A 19,078-nucleotide genomic window follows, 5' to 3' on the forward strand; every position below is an offset into this window, starting at 1 on the left:
TGCCCCCTGCCTCCGTATATAAAGGTTGGAGGGAGGGGGCTGGCCGGCCAAAGAGGTGTAGGCGCAGGAGGAGTCCTACTCCTACCGGGAGTAGGACTCCCCCCTCCAATCCTAGTCCAACTAGGAATCCTTTAAAGGAGAGAGAGAGAGAGGTGGCCGGCCCCTCTCCTAGTCCTAATAGGACTAGGGAGAGGGGGGGAGGCGCAGCCCTATGTGGGCTGCTCTCTCACCTTTCCACTAAGGCCCATGTTGGCCCATTTGGCTCCCGGGGGGTTCCGGTAACCCTCCCGGTAATCCGGTAAAATCCCGATTTCACCCGGAACACTTCCGATGTCCAAACATAGGCTTCCAATATATTAATCTTTACGTCTCGACCATTTCGAGACTCCTCGTCATGTCCGTGATCTCATCCGGGACTCCGAACAACCTTCGGTACATCAAAATGCATAAACTCATAATAACTGTCATCGTAACGTTAAGCGTGCGGACCCTACGGTTCGAGAACAATGTAGACATGACCGAGACACGTCTCCGGTCAATAACCAATAGCGGGACCTGGATGCCCATATTGGCTCCTACATATTCTACGAAGATCTTTATCGGTCAGACCGCATAACAACATACGTTGTTCCCTTTGTCATCGGTATGTTACTTGCCCGAGATTCGATCGTCGGTATCCAATACCTAGTTCAATCTCGTTACTGGCAAGTCTCTTTACTCGTTCCGTAATACATCATCTCACAACTAACATATTAGTTGCAGTGCTTGCAAGGCTTATGTGATGTGCATTACCGAGAGGGCCCAGAGATACCTCTCCGACAATCGGAGTGACAAACCCTAATCTCGAAATACGCCAACCCAACATCTACCATTGGAGACACCTGTAGTACTCCTTTATAATCACCCAGTTACGTTGTGACGTTTGGTAGTACCCAAAGTGTTCCTCCGGTAAACGGGAGTTGCATAATCTCATAGTTATAGGAACATGTATAAGTCATGAAGAAAGCAATAGCAACATACTAAACGATCGGGTGCTAAGCTAATGGAATGGGTCATGTCAATCAGATCATTCAACTAATGATGTGACCTCGTTAATCAAATAACAACTCTTTGTTCATGGTTAGGAAACATAACCATCTTTGATTAACGAGCTAGTCAAGTAGAGGCATACTAGTGACACTCTGTTGGTCTATGTATTCACACATGTATTATGTTTCCGGTTAATACAATTCTAGCATGAATAATAAACATTTATCATGATATAAGGAAATAAATAATAACTTTATTATTGCCTCTAGGGCATATTTCCTTCAGTCTCCCACTTGCACTAGAGTCAATAATCTAGTTCACATCGCCATGTGATTTAACAGCAATAGTTCACATCACCATGTGATTAACACCCATAGTTCACATCGTCATGTGACCAACACTCAAAAGGTTTACTAGATTCAGTAATCTAGTTCACATATCTATGTGATTAACACCCAAAGAGTACTAAGGTGTGATCATGTTTTGCTTGTGAGATAATTTTAGTCAACGGGTCTGTTACATTCAGATCCGTAAGTATTTTGCAAATTTCTATGTCAACGATGCTCTACATGGAGCTACTCTAGCTAATTGCTCCCACTTTCAATATGTATCCAGATTGAGACTTAGAGTCATTTAGATTAGTGTCAAAACTTGTATCGGCGTAACCCTTTACGACGAACCTTTTGTCACGTCCATTATCGAGAAACATATCCTTATTTCACTAAGGATAATTCTGACCGCTGTCCAGTGATCTACTCCTAGATCACTATTGTACTCCCTTGCCAAATCAGTGCAGGGTATACAATAGATCTGGTAAATAGCATGGCATACTTTATAGAACCTATGAATGAGGCATAGGGAATGACTTTCATTCTCTTTCTATCTTCTGCCGTGGTCGGGCTTTGAGTCTTTACTCAACTTCACACCTTGTAACACAGGCAAGAAACCTTTTCTTTGGCTGTTCCATTTTGAACTACTTCAAAATCTTGTCAAGGTATGTACTTTTTGAAAAACTTATCAAGCGTCTTGATCTATCTCTATAGATCTTGAAGCTCAATATGTAAGTAGCTTTACCGAAGTCTTTCTTTGAAAAAACTCCTTTCAAACACTCCTTTATGCTTTACAGAATAATTCTACATTATTTCCGATCAACTTTATCAGAAATGCTGTAGTGCTCCCACTCACTTTATTGTAAATACAGGCTTCACCGCAAGTCTGTATAAATCTATATGCTTTGATCAACTTATCAAAGCGTATATTCCAACTCCGAGATGCTTGCACCAGTCCACAGATGGATCGCTGGTGCTTGCACATTTTGTTAGCACATTTTGGATTGACAAAACCTTCTAGTTGCATCACATACAACTCTTCTTTAATAAATCCATTAAGGAATGTAGTTTTGTTTATCCATTTGCCAGATTTCATAAAATGCGGCAATTGCTAACATGATTCGGACAGATTTAAGCATAGATACGAGTGAGAAAAACTCATCGTATCCAACACCTTGAACTTGTCGAAAACTTTTGCGACAATTCTAGCTTTGTAGATAGTAACACTACTATCAGCGTCCGTCTTCCTCTTGAAGATCCATTTATTTTCTATGGCTTGCCGATCATCGGGCAAATCCATCAAAGTCCATACTTTGTTCTCATACATGGATCATATCTCAGATTTCATGGCCTCAAACCATTTCGCGGAATCTGGGCTCATCATCGCTTCCTCATAGTTCGTAGGATCATCATGATCTAGTAACATGACTTCCAGAACTGGATTACCGTACCACTCTGGTGCGGATCTTACTCTGGTTGATTTACGTGGTTCAGTAGTATCTTGTCCTGAAGCTTCATGATCATTATCATTAGCTTCCTCACTGATTGGTATAGGTGTCGCAGAAACAGTTTTCTGTGATGTACTATTTTCCAATAAGGGAGCAGGTACAGTTACCTCGTCAAGTTCTACTTTCCTCCCACTCACTTCTTTCGAGAGAAACTCCTTCTCCAGAGAGTTTCCGAATTTAGCAACAAAAGTCTTGCCTTCGGATCTGTGATAGAAGGTGTATCCAATAGTTTCCTTTGGATATCCTATGAAGACGCACTTCTCCGATTTGAGTTTGAGCTTATCAGGATGAAACTTTTTCATATAAGCATCGCAACCCCAAATTTTAAGAAACGACAGCTTAGGTTTCTTGCCAAACCATAGTTCACACGGTGTCATCTCAACGGATTTAGATGGTGCCCTATTTAACGTGAATGCAGCTGTCTCTAATGCATAACCCCAAAAACGATAGTGGTAAATCGGTAAGAAACATCATATATTGCACTATATCCAATAAAGTACGGTTATGACGTTCGGACACACCATTATGCTGTGGTGTTCCAGGTGGCGTGAGTAGTGAAACTATTTCACATTGTTTTTAACTGAAGACCAAACTCGTAACTCAAATACTCTTCTCTATGATCAGATCATAGAAACTTTATTTTCTTGTTACGATGATTTTTCACTTCACTCTGAAATTCTTTGAACTTTTCAAATGTTTCAGACTTATGTTTCATCAAGTAGATATACTCATATCTGCTCAAATCATTTGTGAAGATCAGAAAATAATGATACCTGTCGCGAGCCTCAATATTCATCGGACCACATACATCAGTATGTATGATTTCCAACAAAATTTTTGCTTGCTCCATTGTTCCGAAGAACGGCGTTTTAGTCATCTTGCCCAAAAGGCATGGTTCGCAAGCATCAAGTGATTCATAATCAAGTAATTTCGAAAGCCCATCAGCATGGAGTTTCTTCATGCTCTTTATACCAATATGACCTAAACGGTAGTGCCACAAATAAGTTGCACTATCATTATTAACTTTGCATCTTTTGGTTTCAATATTATGAAGATGTGTATTATTAAGATCGAGATCCAATGAACTGTTTTCATTGGGTGTTTAACCATATTAGGTTTTATTCATGTAAACAGAACAACAATTTATTCTCTTACTTAAATGAATAACCGTATTACAATAAACATGATCAAATCATATTCATGTTCAACGCAAACACCAAATAACACTTATTTAGGTTCAACACTAATCCCGAAATTATAGGGAGTGTGCGATGATGATCATATCAATCTTGGAACCACTTCCAGCACACATCGTCACTTCACCCTTAACTAGTCTCTGTCTATTCTGCAACTCCCGTTTCGAGTTACTAATCTTAGCAACTGAACTAGTATCAAATACCGAGGGTTTGCTATAAACACTAGTAAAGTACACATCAATAACATGTATATCAAATATACTTATGTTCACTTTGCCATCCTTCTTATCCGCCAATCACTTGGGGTAGTTCCGCTTCCAGTGACCAGTCCCTTTGCAGTAGAAGCACTTAGTCTCAGGCTTAGGATCAGACTTGGGCTTCTTCACTTGAGCAGCAACTTGCTTGCCGTTCTTCTTGAAGTTCCCCTTCTTCCCTTTGCCCTTTTCTTGAAACTAGTGGTCTTGTCAACCATCAACACTTGATGTTTTTCTTGATTTCTACCTTCGTTGATTTCAGCATCACGAAGAGCTTGGGAGTTGTTTCTGTTATCCCTTGCATATTATAGTTCATCACGAAGTTCTACTAACTTGGTGATGGTGACTAGAGAATTCTGTCAATCACTATCTTATCTGGAAGATTAACTCCCACTTGATTCAAGCGATTGTAGTACCCAGACAATCTGAGCACATGCTCACTAGTTGAGCGATTCTCCTCCATCTTTTAGCTATAGAACTTGTTGGAGACTTCATATCTCTCAACTCGGGTATTTGCTTGAAATATTAACTTCAACTCCTGGAACATCTCATATGGTCCATGACGTTCAAAACGTCTTTGAAGTCCCGATTCTAAGCCATTAAGCATGGTGCACTAAACTATCAAGTAGTCATCATATTGAGCTAGCCAAACGTTCATAACGTCTGCATCTGCTCCTGCAATAGGTCTGTCACCTAGCGGTGCATCAAGGACATAATTCTTCTGTGCAGCAATGAGGATAAACCTCAGATCACGGATCCAATCCGCATCATTGCTACTAACATCTTTCAACACAATTTTCTCTAGGAACATATCAAAATAAACACAGGGAAGCAACAACGCGAGCTATTGATCTACAACATGATTTGCAAAATACTACCAGGACTAAGTTCATGATAAATTTAAGTTCAATTTAATCATATTACTTAAGAACTCCCACTTAGATAGACATCCCTCTAATCCTCTAAGTGATCACGTGATCCAAATCAACTAAACCATAACCGATCATCACGTGAGATGGAGTAGTTTTCAATGGTGAACATCGTTATGTTGATCATATCTACTATATGATTCACGCTCGACCTTTCGGTCTCCGTGTTCCGAGGCCATATCTGTATATGCTTGGCTCGTCAAGTATAACCTGAGTATTCTGCGTGTGCAACTGTTTTGCACCCGTTGTATTTGAACGTAGAGCTTATCACACCCGATCATCACGTGGTGTCTCAGGCACGAAGAACTTTGGCAACGGTGCATACTCAGGGAGAACACTTCTTGATAATTTAGTGAGAGATCATCTTATAATGCTACCGTCAATCAAAGCAAGATAAGATGCATAAAAGGATAAACATCACATGCAATCAATATAAGTGATATGATATGGCCATCATCATCTTGTGCTTTGTGATCTCCATCTCCGAAGCACCGTCATGATCACCATCGTCACCGGCGCGACACCTTGATCTCCATCGTAGCATCGTTGTCGTCTCGCCAATCTTATGCTTCCACGACTATCACTACCGCTTAGTAATAAAGTAAAGCATTACATCGCGATTGCATTGCATACAATAAAGCGACAACCATATGGCTCCTGCCAGTTGCCGATAACTCGGTTACAAAACATGATCATCTCATACAATAAAATCAGCATCATGCCTTGACCATATCACATCACAACATGCCCTGCAAAAACAAGTTAGACGTCCTCTACTTTGTTGTTGCAAGTTTTACGTGGCTGCTACGGGCTTAAGTAAGAACTCATCTCACCTACGCATCAAAACCACAACGATAGTTCGTCAAATAGACTCCGTTTTAACCTTCTCAAGGACCGGGCGTAGTCACACTTGGTTCAACTAAAGTTGGAGAGACAGTCTTCCGCAAGCCATCTATGTGCAAAGCACGTCGAGGGAACCGGTCTCGCGTAAGAGTACGCGTAAGGTTGGTCCGGATCGTCTCAACCAACAATACCGCCGAACCAAAGTATGACATGCTGGTAGGCAGTATGACTTGTATCGCCCACAACTCACTTGTGTTCTACTCGTGCATATAACATCAAACCATAAAAACCTGGCTCGGATGCCACTGTTGGGGAACGCAGTAATTTCAAAATTTTCCTACGCACACGCAAGATCATGGTGATGCACTGCAACGAGAGGGGAGAGTGTTGTCTACGTACCAACGCAGACCGACTGCGGAAGCGATCACACAACGTAGAGGAAGTAGTCGTACGTCTTCTTCCCGATCCGACCGATCCAAGCACCGTTACTCCGGCACCTCCGAGTTCTTAGCACACGTTCAGCTCGATGACGTTCCTCGGGCTCCGATCCAGCAAAGCGTCGAGGAAGAGTTCCGTCAGCACGACGGCGTGGTGACGATCTTGATGTACTACCAACGCAGGGCTTCGCCTAAGCACTGTAACGGTATGATCGAGGTGGAATTTGGTGGCAGGGGGCACCGCACACGGCTAAGGAACGATCTCAAGGATCAACTTGTGTGTCTTGGGGTGCCCCCTGCCCCCGTATATAAAGGTTGGAGGGAGGGGGCTGGCCGGCCAAAGAGGGTAGGCGCAGGAGGAGTCCTACTCCTACCGGGAGTAGGACTCCCCCCTCCAATCCTAGTCCAACTAGGAATCCTTTAAAGGGAGAGAGAGAGAGAGGTGGCCGGCCCCTCTCCTAGTCCTAATAGGACTAGGGAGAGGGGGGAGGCGCAGCCCTATGTGGGCTGCCCTCTCACCTTTCCACTAAGGCCCATGTTGGCCCATTTGGCTCCCGGGGGGTTCCGGTAACCCTCCCGGTAATCCGGTAAAATCCCGATTTCACCCGGAACACTTCCGATGTCCAAACATAGGCTTCCAATATATCAATCTTTACGTCTCGACCATTTCGAGACTCCTCGTCATGTCCGTGATCTCATCCGGGACTCCGAACAACCTTCGGTACATCAAAATGCATAAACTCATAATAACTGTCATCGTAACGTTAAGCGTGCGGACCCTACGGTTCGAGAACAATGTAGACATGACCGAGACACGTCTCCGGTCAATAACCAATAGCGGGACCTGGATGCCCATATTGGCTCCTACATATTCTACGAAGATCTTTATCGGTCAGACCGCATAACAACATACGTTGTTCCCTTTGTCATCGGTATGTTACTTGCCCGAGATTCGATCGTCGGTATCCAATACCTAGTTCAATCTCGTTACCGGCAAGTCTCTTTACTCGTTCCGTAATACATCATCTCACAACTAACATATTAGTTGCAGTGCTTGCAAGGCTTATGTGATGTGCATTACCGAGAGGGCCCAGAGATACCTCTCCGACAATCGGAGTGACAAACCCTAATCTCGAAATACGCCAACCCAACATCTACCATTGGAGACACCTGTAGTACTCCTTTATAATCACCCAGTTACGTTGTGACGTTTGGTAGTACCCAAAGTGTTCCTCCGGTAAACGGGAGTTGCATAATCTCATAGTTATAGGAACATGTATAAGTCATGAAGAAAGCAATAGCAACATACTAAACGATCGGGTGCTAAGCTAATGGAATGGGTCATGTCAATCAGATCATTCAACTAATGATGTGACCTCGTTAATCAAATAACAACTCTTTGTTCATGGTTAGGAAACATAACCATCTTTGATTAACGAGCTAGTCAAGTAGAGGCATACTAGTGACACTCTGTTGGTCTATGTATTCACACATGTATTATGTTTCCGGTTAATACAATTCTAGCATGAATAATAAACATTTATCATGATATAAGGAAATAAATAATAACTTTATTATTGCCTCTAGGGCATATTTCCTTCAGTTCCCAACTAGGATTTGTTTTGGAGGCTTGAACCTTCACGGTAAGGAGGAAGTTGACCTAGCTAGATGATCAGACAAAGGAGGCGAGGTCACGGGGATTATTCTAGGTTGACACTACCCGACCTTTCAGTCACACGGCGTTGTTGAACGCTATGCGCTACACGTGGTCTCATCGTAAAGGTGTTACTTTCAATGTCAAGGGCCCAAACCAATTTCTATTCCAATATCATTGCTTGCTAGATTATAGGAGGGTGATGGAAGAAGGTCCATGGGTGTTCAGAGATGCACTGGTGATCATTGTTGAATATGACCGTTTTACCAATGTGACTGATTATACTTTGAACATGGTTCCGATGTAGGAAAGAAACAAGGGAATTCCTGATGGCTGACAAGGAATTAGATGACAAGGTTGCAAGGAAGGTCGGGGAGCCACTAGTCACGGTAATTGTGAACAAGGGGAAGATCAACCCCAGTAGGTGCCCATGGGCTAGAGTGTTCTTGAATGTTAACAAGCCTTTGATGAGATTTGCCCCTATTACCTTGAGGGCGAGGAAGAAGTATCTGGTGCTCTACGAGAAATTCACATATGTCTATTATTTATGTGGGGCTAATGGGCCCTGTGCTACAAGAATGTGGTGATGGCATTCATGAACCTAGTGAATGTGAGTGGGGCAATTGGTTGTTGTGGGATGTTGCATTGACGGGTGTTTGGTCTAGTGATGTTAGGGGAGAGTGGATTATGGGTGGAAAGGGCAGAATGGGCGGCAAAGGTGGTTATGGAAGAGGAGATAGAGTAGGTAGAAACGATAGAGGAGGGACAAGGGAAGAGGGGCATGCCAAGAGGAGCATTTTTTGATAGTATGGATGTCTCCCAATCCAACTTGAGGGATTAACCAGAAAAGGCTAGGTGTGCACGGAAATGGTTGATCTCATCAAATGGAACTGTCTATGTAAATGTCTAGTCAACCCCAAATCTTGTTGGCAAAGTGGCAGGCTTGGTCCTTCTTGAGATCGAACCAGGGGCAATCCGTCAGGGGTGCTTCCACTTTGGTCACGCCGGGGAAGGCACATGTTGCCAAGGGAAGATGGCATGGAAACGGGGAAGAGCTGATGATGTGGACATGATGAATAAGGAAACCTCCTTTGAGAAGGGCCACTGAGAAAACGAGAGTTTTGTGTTGGATCTGCCAGGGGATTGGTGACACTGCGATGGTCTGGGAGCTCACCAGGGAAGTGCATCATTCGTGGTTTGCATTGTGGAAACACAATTGTCGAAACAACATGTGGAAGGCCTTAAAGCTTTGCCAAAGTTTGATAGATGATTTGAAATGCCTAATTTGGGGAGGAGTGATGGTCTTGGTGTGTTTTGGCCTGGTGGTTTAATCTTCAATGAAGAATTTCTCTAGGTATCATATTGATACTTGGGTGATTGAACACGAGAAGGACGATTGGTGTTTCTGTGGTGAAGCTATAATAATAAAAGAGTTTGGCTTCAATACACCCCCCGTACAAGTTTATAGGAATTTTGAAGTTATGTAAAAAGGCGCATGCACATCAAATGTATTGAATAGGTTGATTTCGAAGTTGCATGTTCAGGGATAGTTATATGATCCAGTTATGTTATTATTGTTGAGAGAACTTGTATTAGTGAAAGTACGAACCCTAGGCCATGTTTTCTAGCATTGCAATACCATTTTCGCTCACTTTTATTACTTGTTACCTTGCTGTTTTTATATTTTTGGATTAAAAAAACCTATATCTACCATCCATATTGCACTTGTATCATCATCTCTTCGCCGAACTAGTGCAGCAATAATAATTTAAACCTGGCATTATCATATACAGGCAGGAGAGGTATGCAACTTACTTTTACTGCTTGCTACTTTTATAGCATTCTTATGGCTGCATTTCCATGTGTAGCATTGTTTCGTTTGGTATGTCGAGTGAAAGATGTCCATTGTGTGGTCATTTCTCTGATGCAACATTTCGCTGTATCCGTTCTGGTTTATTGGTCCTTATTGTATTTTGTGCCAAATTTTGATCATTAATTTAACTAACAAAATGTTCATGCATGTCACGAAAAATTACATCATTGGAAACTATGATCAAATACGAATCCAATGATATATGTTTTGTTGACATATGCATTAACACTATTTTAGTTAAATATTTGATCAAAATTTGACACAAATTACAAACGGGACCAATAAACCAGGACGAAGGTAGTAGTTGCTAAATGATTCGGGGCAAATTCTTACATATGTTTTGTATTTACATGTTTAGGTTTATCATAGTGACTGTATTTATTTCATTAAACCAGGACAGGTACTAGTACTTTCGAATTAACAATACCGAACAGATTACATTTAATAAGCAACTTTAGCCCATTCAAGCGTGGGTGGGTGGGTGGGTGGTGGATCTGATGCCTCATTGGTACGAGTATATTCAATCACTTATCACGTTTCCCAGCAGAAAAAAAAACCTAATTACCACGTAGTAGTACATGTGTACACGTGATGGCACATTGGTATCTGAAAAAGGAGTGCAGGGGAGTGTCTCTTTTGACTAAGGTTGACGGAGCCCACTCTCCCTTCCTGATGCTACCGTTTGCGTTCCTCCAATTTCGTTAGGAAAACCATTTTAAGCTGTTTGTGGGTGTCAGAGAGGCCGGGGAAGTCTAGAGAGAGATAATGGGTGTTTTAGGCGCTGTGCAATGGTGGGAGGAGTGGCAGCTGCGGATCCTCGTCCTTGGGAGCCTGGTGATTCAGTACATCCTCCTCGTCTCTTCTGTCGCGCGTAAGTTCCCCATCAGATCCTGGTTTAGACCTATTATCTGGCTTGCATACCTTGGCAGCGATGCCATTGCAATCTATGCGCTCGCCACCCTCTTCAACCGCCAAAGGAAGCCGCAGCAGGAGGATGGAGACGGTGTCAGCAGCATCTTGGAGGTGTTGTGGGCGCCTATCCTCCTGATACACCTCGGTGGACAGGATGGCATAACCGCCTACAACATCGAAGACAACGAGCTATGGACGCGGCACATCCTCACCTCGGTGTCTCAGGTCACCGTGGCCGTCTATGTGTTCTGCAAATCGTGGCCAGACAGCGATGACACGAAATTGCTAGTTGCTGCAATATTGCTCTTCATCCCCGGTATCCTCAAATGCTTAGAGAAGCCCTGGGCTCTCAACAGAGCTAGCATTAACAGCTTGGTGAGCTCCGGTGAGCCTATTCGGAGGTCAATACACACACACAAGCTCAAGATTGATCCGCTTGAAGATTTCATTGACAAGGCAATCAGTCCTGCCGGGCCCAATGACCACCTTTTAACACTAACAGACCATACTCGGTATAAGTTATTTGTGGACCTTGCATCTCCTTCTGTTGATGATCGGATCAGGATGCTACGGTCCTTCTCAGCACTTGATGACTACCGTGCATATCGTAAGCTGCAGTCTGGCATCTCCGAGACGTTCCAATTACTCTACACCAAAGAAAAGGTGTTCTCCGGTTTCATGATCAATAGAGCCAGATCCACGGCCAATTTGTACAGAGTAATGAAACCCTCACCAGCTGGTTTCTTTTTCGGGGTACTTGTCCGTGCAGTAGCTGTGTACCTTCCATTGGCAGCCATAGCGCTCTTCCATCAGAGTCACAGAGAAGCTTATAGTGAAGACGATGTCAAGGTTACATATGCCTTGCTCGCATGTACCACTGTCCTGGAGTATTGGGTCGGTGGCCTAAACATGAACCCAAGGACCCAAGAAAAAAGGGTATGGCTGTCAAAACTAGTCAAGTCTATATATGATGATATGGTTTACCAATACAGCCTTATAGGACTGCTTGTCCGCAATAAAGAGCATTCCAGTCTTATGAGCATCGTGGGATTCTTGCGATGCGCCGACTTCCTTCAGCAACATTGGCACATGAAGTCTTGCTCCTCATCCTTGAGCATTACAAAGTTAGTGCTGCAGTATGTGAAATGTGGGTGGGGAGCACCACATAAGAGATGTTTCCAGTTACAGGAAGTTCAATGATAACAGAGGCCAGTTTACCCTTGGGCGTGAAGGTCATTACCAGGAACTGGGCTGGAGCTTAGAGGGTGCATTCGATGAGAGTGTTCTTCTCTGGCATCTCGCCACGGATTTCTGCTACTACGACAAGGGTGCATCTCGTTCTCACCATGGGTATCAGTGCACGCAAGATTCGTGTCCTGCTTGGTGCAAAAAGTCTGATCATCACAAGAGGGCCGTCCAGTGCAGAGAAATGTCCAATTACATGATGTATCTACTATTTGTGAATCCTGAGATGCTAATGGCAGGCACTAGAAGGAACCTTTTCATGGCCGCCTACAAAGAACTGAAGGGCATCATTATCCAGGGAGACAAGCAACCTCCCAAGGAAAGAGAGCTTACGCAGGGGATAATCGCTGCGCTGGATGATGAAGGAGTATCTCCACCTTCAGATGATACCCAGCAGCAACAGGGGGGCATTATCCGTGACGCTTGGAGTATTTTCAAAGTGCTGTCGAGTCTGCCTGAAGGGAAGATGTGGGATGTGATCGAAGGCGTGTGGGTGGAGAAGTTGTGCTTCTCTGCCGCTAGATGCAGAGGATACCTGCATGCCAAGGGTCTGGCCACGGGTGTGGAGTACCTGACCTATGTTTGGCTGCTGCAGTACTACATGGGGATGGAGACTTTGTCAGAAAAACTGCAGAGGGTGGATCATCATCACCATCACAACGGAGGAGAGCATGGGGATGACCCTTCAACTCCTGGTGTCAGCAGGGTCACGACTGCCCGAGAGGAAGCTGTTGGTCCTTCAAGATCAAGTGGTGGTGCCGCCGAAGAACAAGCCACCGGTCAATCCGCCGGTTACCATGACAGTGATGGCATAGTGGAAGAAATCGTCTGATTCACTATGATGATTCTGGGTGCCAATTCATCTCTGCTTCGTATTGCTCTGTTCACTTTTATATGCGTGCCAATACTTTTTTTCCTGTTGATTAATGGCAATATGCATGTTTTGTTGGTGTCGTTTTCTGCTACTTAAGTCCCTTTCTGTTGCTGACTTCAATAAAGAGTATGCAAGTCTGCTGTAACATTGAGACATACTGCTAGAGTTTTCAGTTCTGCATCTTATGTAACACTTGTACACTTGAGTTTCTAGGTGTTGTTTTCCAGGGCCTTCCTTCTGTAGCCTGTCCGTGAATACTACTGAAGCATCATTCCTTTTACTGATTGAGATCTCTAATTTACAAGGGAGAGAGCAGTTTTGTTCATTGTTCATTAAGTTCCTGTCATCGGTTACTTTCTTTAGTTCTTGCTATTGTTTGTGTCTCACTAGGTATGTGGAAGATGGGGTTTTCCTTTGACGCTCGTTTGTGAAAAGAGAAACCTACGGTTTCTAACCTACTCTAATAATTGGTGCAACAATTTTGTCTGGTTATCAGCACCCTTCTGATATAACTACATGTGCTCTGGTAAACAAGGCACTGTAGGCATGAATAACAGTTTCAACCTGGATTATCATATACTCCCTCCATTTCACAATATAAGTCGTTTTAGCAAGCTAAAACTGCTTGCTAAAACAACCTAATTTTTGGAACAGAGGAAGCAGTATACTAGCCTTGTACATCCAGGAGAGGTATGTAACTTCGTTTTTATGCTTTGCTACTTATAGAGTTATAGTGCGTCCTTCTAGTTGCATTTTGCATGTGTAGTATTGTTTTGTTTGGGAAGAAAAAATGGAATCATGTGTAGCACTGGGTTGACCACCTCCTTTACCCAGTATTTGGTATGTTAAGTGAAAGATGTCCATTATCTGGTCATTCTTTGATGTGACACTTGGATATGTATCCGCCCTTGTCAGGAAGCTGCTGAATGGTTTGAGACGAATTCTCGCACAAGTCTTTTAATCTTCTATTTACATGTTTGTGTCACTTGTAGTTGTAGTGATTGTATATTGCAATGTAGTAATAAGCTAGAAGAAAGATGATGACTTTGGTTCCCCCATTTGTGCTTCGCTGCCACTAGATGCTGAGGGTACCTGCATGCTACGGAGGGAGATGATGGAAGCTGGGGCGGCTATGCTTCAAAGAGAGGCTCTTTGTCGTCACGCTTATGAGGCGAGAGTAGTTGAACATGTCGCGCTCTGGATCACGGATGGCAAAGCGAATGTGGAGGCTGCTGAAGAGTGATGTTGATGGTCCTTCGCTTCACACTTTTTGTTGGTGAAACTGAAACTTGTTTTGGGGATCCCGGGTCGACCTGTTGCCCGTAGCGCTCTGTGTTTCCTGCAAAGTCTGAAGTTTTCAGTAGGCGGCATTGGAACTCTGGATGCCGGCACTTCTTTTACTATTCTGTTATCTCGGTGGTAATGGAATCCGGCTCTGATGGTCGGTTGAAAAAAAAAAGGAAAGCTGAATGCCACAGGGGTAGGTGGGGTACATCATGCCTCAAACTGTATTACATGGGCATGCTGTGACGTTAGCCATCAAACAGCAGAGTGTGGATCATCATCATCATCATCATCATCATCATTGCAAGTTCAAGCTCAATGGTCAACAGAATTGCCACTGAACAAGAGCGAGCTGTTGGTCAATCAATATGGAGAACAAGCCGCCGGTAGATGCCACCGGGGTAGAAATCGTCTGACTTCTAATGGTACCAATCCGTCTCTATTTCCAATTGCTCTGCCTTTTTTGTAACTATATATGCCTGTTTGTTGGTGTCAGTTCTGCTACTTAATTTCTTTCTACTGTTGAATTCAGTGAAGACTATGAAATCTCTTCTTTACCATGATTCATCGAGCGTCCGTTGTTTTTTCCTACCCGCGTTTTATAATCAGAGCGAATTCATTAGGCTCTCTTGCATATTCCTATACCATGAAAAAGGAAAAGACGCAATGTGTAGTGAGGCTTATTGATCCTGAATATCAATCACATCAGCAGTTCACCATGTGAATGTACTTAACAACTGATTTCACATAGTAGCCCACGGCAGGTGAAAACCCGCTGTGGACCGAACCGTCAGGTCTGGTTCCTTCAGAATCGAGACCATATCCATCTGAACACAAATTCAATTAGCTTAGTTTTCAAACCATACCTCACAAATGAGGTGAACTTGTAACTCAGAATTTCAGATACAGGATATTAGGCCAAGAATCTGACAAATGCAGAACATACAACATCACACCATGCATCACTCTCAAAGCACAAACCTAACATCACACCTTAATAATTAAGCACAAAACAGAGTATGTGTATGGAAGTATGGTAAACATGGTCTACCTTTATTGTTGTTGCTTGAGAGAGAGGAGAGTCTTGAAGATTCCCACTAGAACACCAACCACGGTCAAGACAGTGGCAATGGCTTTGAAGTTGTTGTAGACGAACTTGTGCACCTTGATCCACACCCACCTCTTGGCTTTATAGTTCTCAATGTGTGTCAAGATGCGGACATAGGAGTCGCCGACAGACAAGTGCTTGGTAAGGCTCTTGAAGAACTCGAGCATCTCCTTGTTTGTGAGTTCTCCTTGCACAATATGCTTCGCTCGTAGCTCGTGCACATCCTCCTCCCGGTCCATGAGCATCGAAAGGAGGGCGATGTACGAGCAGACGGACATGTCTTCAACATCATGTTGATCCCCTGAGGTCATGCATACCTCGAAGGCCGCCATGTTTACAAGGCAACATGCACTTGTACTGCTTAGCACCAGTGGCGTCAGAAAAAGCTCACCAAAAAGGGGTCCTTTCCTGATGCCGATTTCTGAGAACCTTCCTGTCTTGATGGCTTTCAGCTTGATGCCAATTTCTGCAAGCTCAATGGCACTTGTAGATGTTGACGTTGTTTTTTTCTTGGCTGACGGTATATGTGTTTCTATATGTCCAAGGCTAGGCTCAGAAGTCGTTCAGGCTTTCGAACGACACAACATTGAAAATGCCTGATTAATGCGAGCTATCTTGCTGGCTATTTTGGTCTTCTTGCTGACTTTGATGGCCGTGTTACTGCTTGTTTTGTAGAATCGGAGGAGTTCAAGGAGATGAGGCGGCCTGCAGTACTCTTCATCCAATTCTGAAAGGATTTCTTCTGGTCCGGTATGATACCCACTGTTTGTGAGAGAATATCCTACCCTTGAAACTGTCCTCTTCACTAACACGGACACCGATGCGGACCTAAAGTTGAGTAGGGTGTCCACAACCAGCCAGGGGAGCTGGTTCTCTAGCAGCATTACATCGTTACAGATATCTTGTATGTTGGAGTGAAAAACACATACCAACTCTGGATATGGGAGCTGATCCCTGTGAGCAATAAGCATAATAAACTCTAGCAAGAAACATGCATCATAGAACATCATAGCCGCAAAGTCAGCATCGCTGATACGTGTCACCGCGTCGTGAGCATAGAGGGGGCGGGCCTCGTGCGTGACCAAGACAGACAGACCCATAAATCTCCTCAAGTGAGTGGCCTGAATTGCTGATGAAGTGGTAGGCAGCAACGTGCTTTACCTTTTCCATATGCCGGAGGTGGGGTGCGCCGTGGTGGTAAGGGCCGATGGCCACGACCCTCGGGACGATGTACTGGCTGTCGACGCCTGTCGACGCGTAGGCTTGCAGGGAATCTATGCATCATCTCTTCTCTCTTGTCGAAATCAATCTTGAACTCCTCTGCCGCTTTCCTCAAGTACTCCTTCTCAACCGGAGCCGGAGCCGGAGCCGGAGCCGGAGCTGGTACTGGTACTGCTGCTTCTGCAAAGTCCATGCCCACATCAACATGCTCGCGCGCGCGGCTACAGAAATCTATGATCTCAGAGGAGAAAGCAGCCTTGAACTCTTTAGCTGCTTGCTTCAAGAATTCCTCAACCGGAGCAGGTACTGCTTTTGTAGAATCAACTTGCCGGAGGCTAGTGCTGGGAGCGGAGAAAGCAGCATCGGACTCGTCAGCCGCTTTCTGCAACTTCAAGCGCTGCTCAATAGGAGCCACTACTTCCTCAGCCATGGAGTCAGCCGGCAGGTTGCAACTACGAGTACCTGAGAGAGCTGCCATGCATCTACCTTAGCTCAGTGGATAGCCGGATTCCTGCTACCTATTACTCCCTCTGCCCCGAATTACTTGTTGCTCAAATGGATATATCTAGCATTATCATTTGAGCGACAAATAATTTTGGACGGAGGGAGTATTTGCTACGGATAGCTACAAAGTAAGAGCTGTGACGCCGATGAAAAGAAAAACCTGTAGCGAATAGTGTGGCGCCGTTTCCAAACTAGAAAGACAAAACAGCAGGCCGACGAAGTGACAGACTAGATAGAGATACGTACCGTCTCAACTGTCCTGTCTAACTGTCTTGTGTACACTCGGAGGCTTCCTAAGACATCGACTTTGAGCCGAAAGACACTACATAATACATATACTACAGCAAATGGGATTAGTTTTTCCACTACGAGACAGTGTACATTCTGAATCCGATCGGCCATGCATTCTTTAGCTAGTCCGCATCAACATGGTAATTCTCAGTTGTTTATCTGAAGAGAAGACACTAACCTCTCTTTTGCTTAGAGAATTGCTAATTCTTACTCCCTCCATTACAAATTAACTGTGGTCGTTTTAATTCAAATGTGAACTAAGACCACGGCAATTACTTCGTAACGGAGGAAGTAGTTTTTTTTTTTTAAAGAAAAGACAAGAGCCTGACTTTATAAATAAAACCACCAAGCAGAGTTACATCAGCAGAACCAACACCCAGAACGAGTTTAACAAGGAAGTAGTTGTTTACCTGAAGATAGTATGTTGTTGTTTTTTCGAGAGAGAAGATAGTATGTTGTTTTGTGCCACTTGCATCATTGGTATGCGGCCTGAGCATATATAAATTGTTTTAGCCATGTTGCTAATCCTACGCTTTCGTGTGAGTTTATCTGAAGATAGACAAGAAGATTAGTGTAAATTTGGACAGGTTTCATCGAATTTGGATACGAGGATACACAGTACAATAGTATTGCTTATGCGGATACACAGTACACGTCATCGTCCCGTTCCGCCCTTTGCTCTATGTTCCGCGACGTTGCCCGTCATGGCAAAGGAGGGCGAAGACCAACGGTTGTATTAAGATTCGAAGCACCATCCATCATGGGCCCCAGCCTAGAATTAATTGGTTTTCGGCCAGAAAGAATGAATTTCGTACAAAACCGGCCATTTCGTTTGGCCCGGTAGATATGTTTGCCGGCCCAAATATTTCGTCCCTATTTGATATTTTGGGCCGAGACGTCCGGCCTAGCCTGCATAGCTGTTTTGATGAAGTAGCCCTAAAAAAAGTTGTTTCGATGAAGTAAAAGGGCTGGTGGAAAGCGCTCCTAACCCTAAAGGTAATTGAATTCCCCACATCTATTTCAGTGGCAGCACCTTCGTCGTACCCGATCCCGATGTGTTCGCGCTACCAACTTCTCCTGGCTGCATCGCCGCAGTTACAGGGGTGCAGGCCAACGGTATCCACATGCCGCATCGAGGCGCTGCGTTGTTCATGTACTAGCCCAGGAGCAAGATGAGCTGTATGTATTGTGGGATTCCTGCTAGTTTATCGACTCCTGATTGGAGTTTGCTGCAACTGAAGCGAGTCATGGGTGCAAGCGACCAGTTGATAGTCGGGATTCTGTAAGATTCTGCTTTGTTTCCTTTGCTGCATCATTTCAAATTTTTGGTACAATTTTGGTTGTTTTTCATCTAGATTTCGCTCATTTCGTTCAAAATTTAGACTGCTCTCCGCCTGAGATTTTTTGAAAAAATTCTGAAATACCGAATTTCGTCCATTTCGGTTAGGGACGGTAAAGTTTAGAAAAGGACTAGCTCATGGCAGGTACCGAATTTGGTCGCTTTGGCTATGTAAAAATGATTTGATTTTTTAATGACAAAAATGCTTCTCCTCTACAGGTTATTTTCTGGTGTATGCACTCGTTACG

At 43.9% G+C, this 19,078-nt stretch overlaps 2 protein-coding genes across 2 annotated transcripts; both read left to right on the plus strand.

Annotated features, from left to right (window-relative positions):
- The first annotated feature begins 10,751 nt into the window (after positions 1-10,751).
- Positions 10,752-13,228, plus strand: LOC123129175 (uncharacterized). The gene has a single exon (XM_044549409.1). The coding sequence runs from the start codon at positions 10,818-10,820 to the stop codon at positions 12,162-12,164; it is 1,347 nt and encodes a 448-aa protein (XP_044405344.1). The 5' UTR covers positions 10,752-10,817; the 3' UTR covers positions 12,165-13,228.
- LOC123129177 (uncharacterized) lies at positions 12,394-13,228 on the plus strand. Its single transcript, XM_044549411.1, has one exon. It carries the CDS (start codon positions 12,394-12,396, stop codon positions 13,039-13,041), a length of 648 nt encoding a protein of 215 aa, XP_044405346.1. The 3' UTR covers positions 13,042-13,228.
- Positions 13,229-19,078: the final 5,850 nt, after the last annotated feature.

This window comes from Triticum aestivum, chromosome 6A (genome assembly GCF_018294505.1).
Source record: "Triticum aestivum cultivar Chinese Spring chromosome 6A, IWGSC CS RefSeq v2.1, whole genome shotgun sequence".
In the NCBI taxonomy this organism is placed as follows: domain Eukaryota; kingdom Viridiplantae; phylum Streptophyta; class Magnoliopsida; order Poales; family Poaceae; genus Triticum; species Triticum aestivum.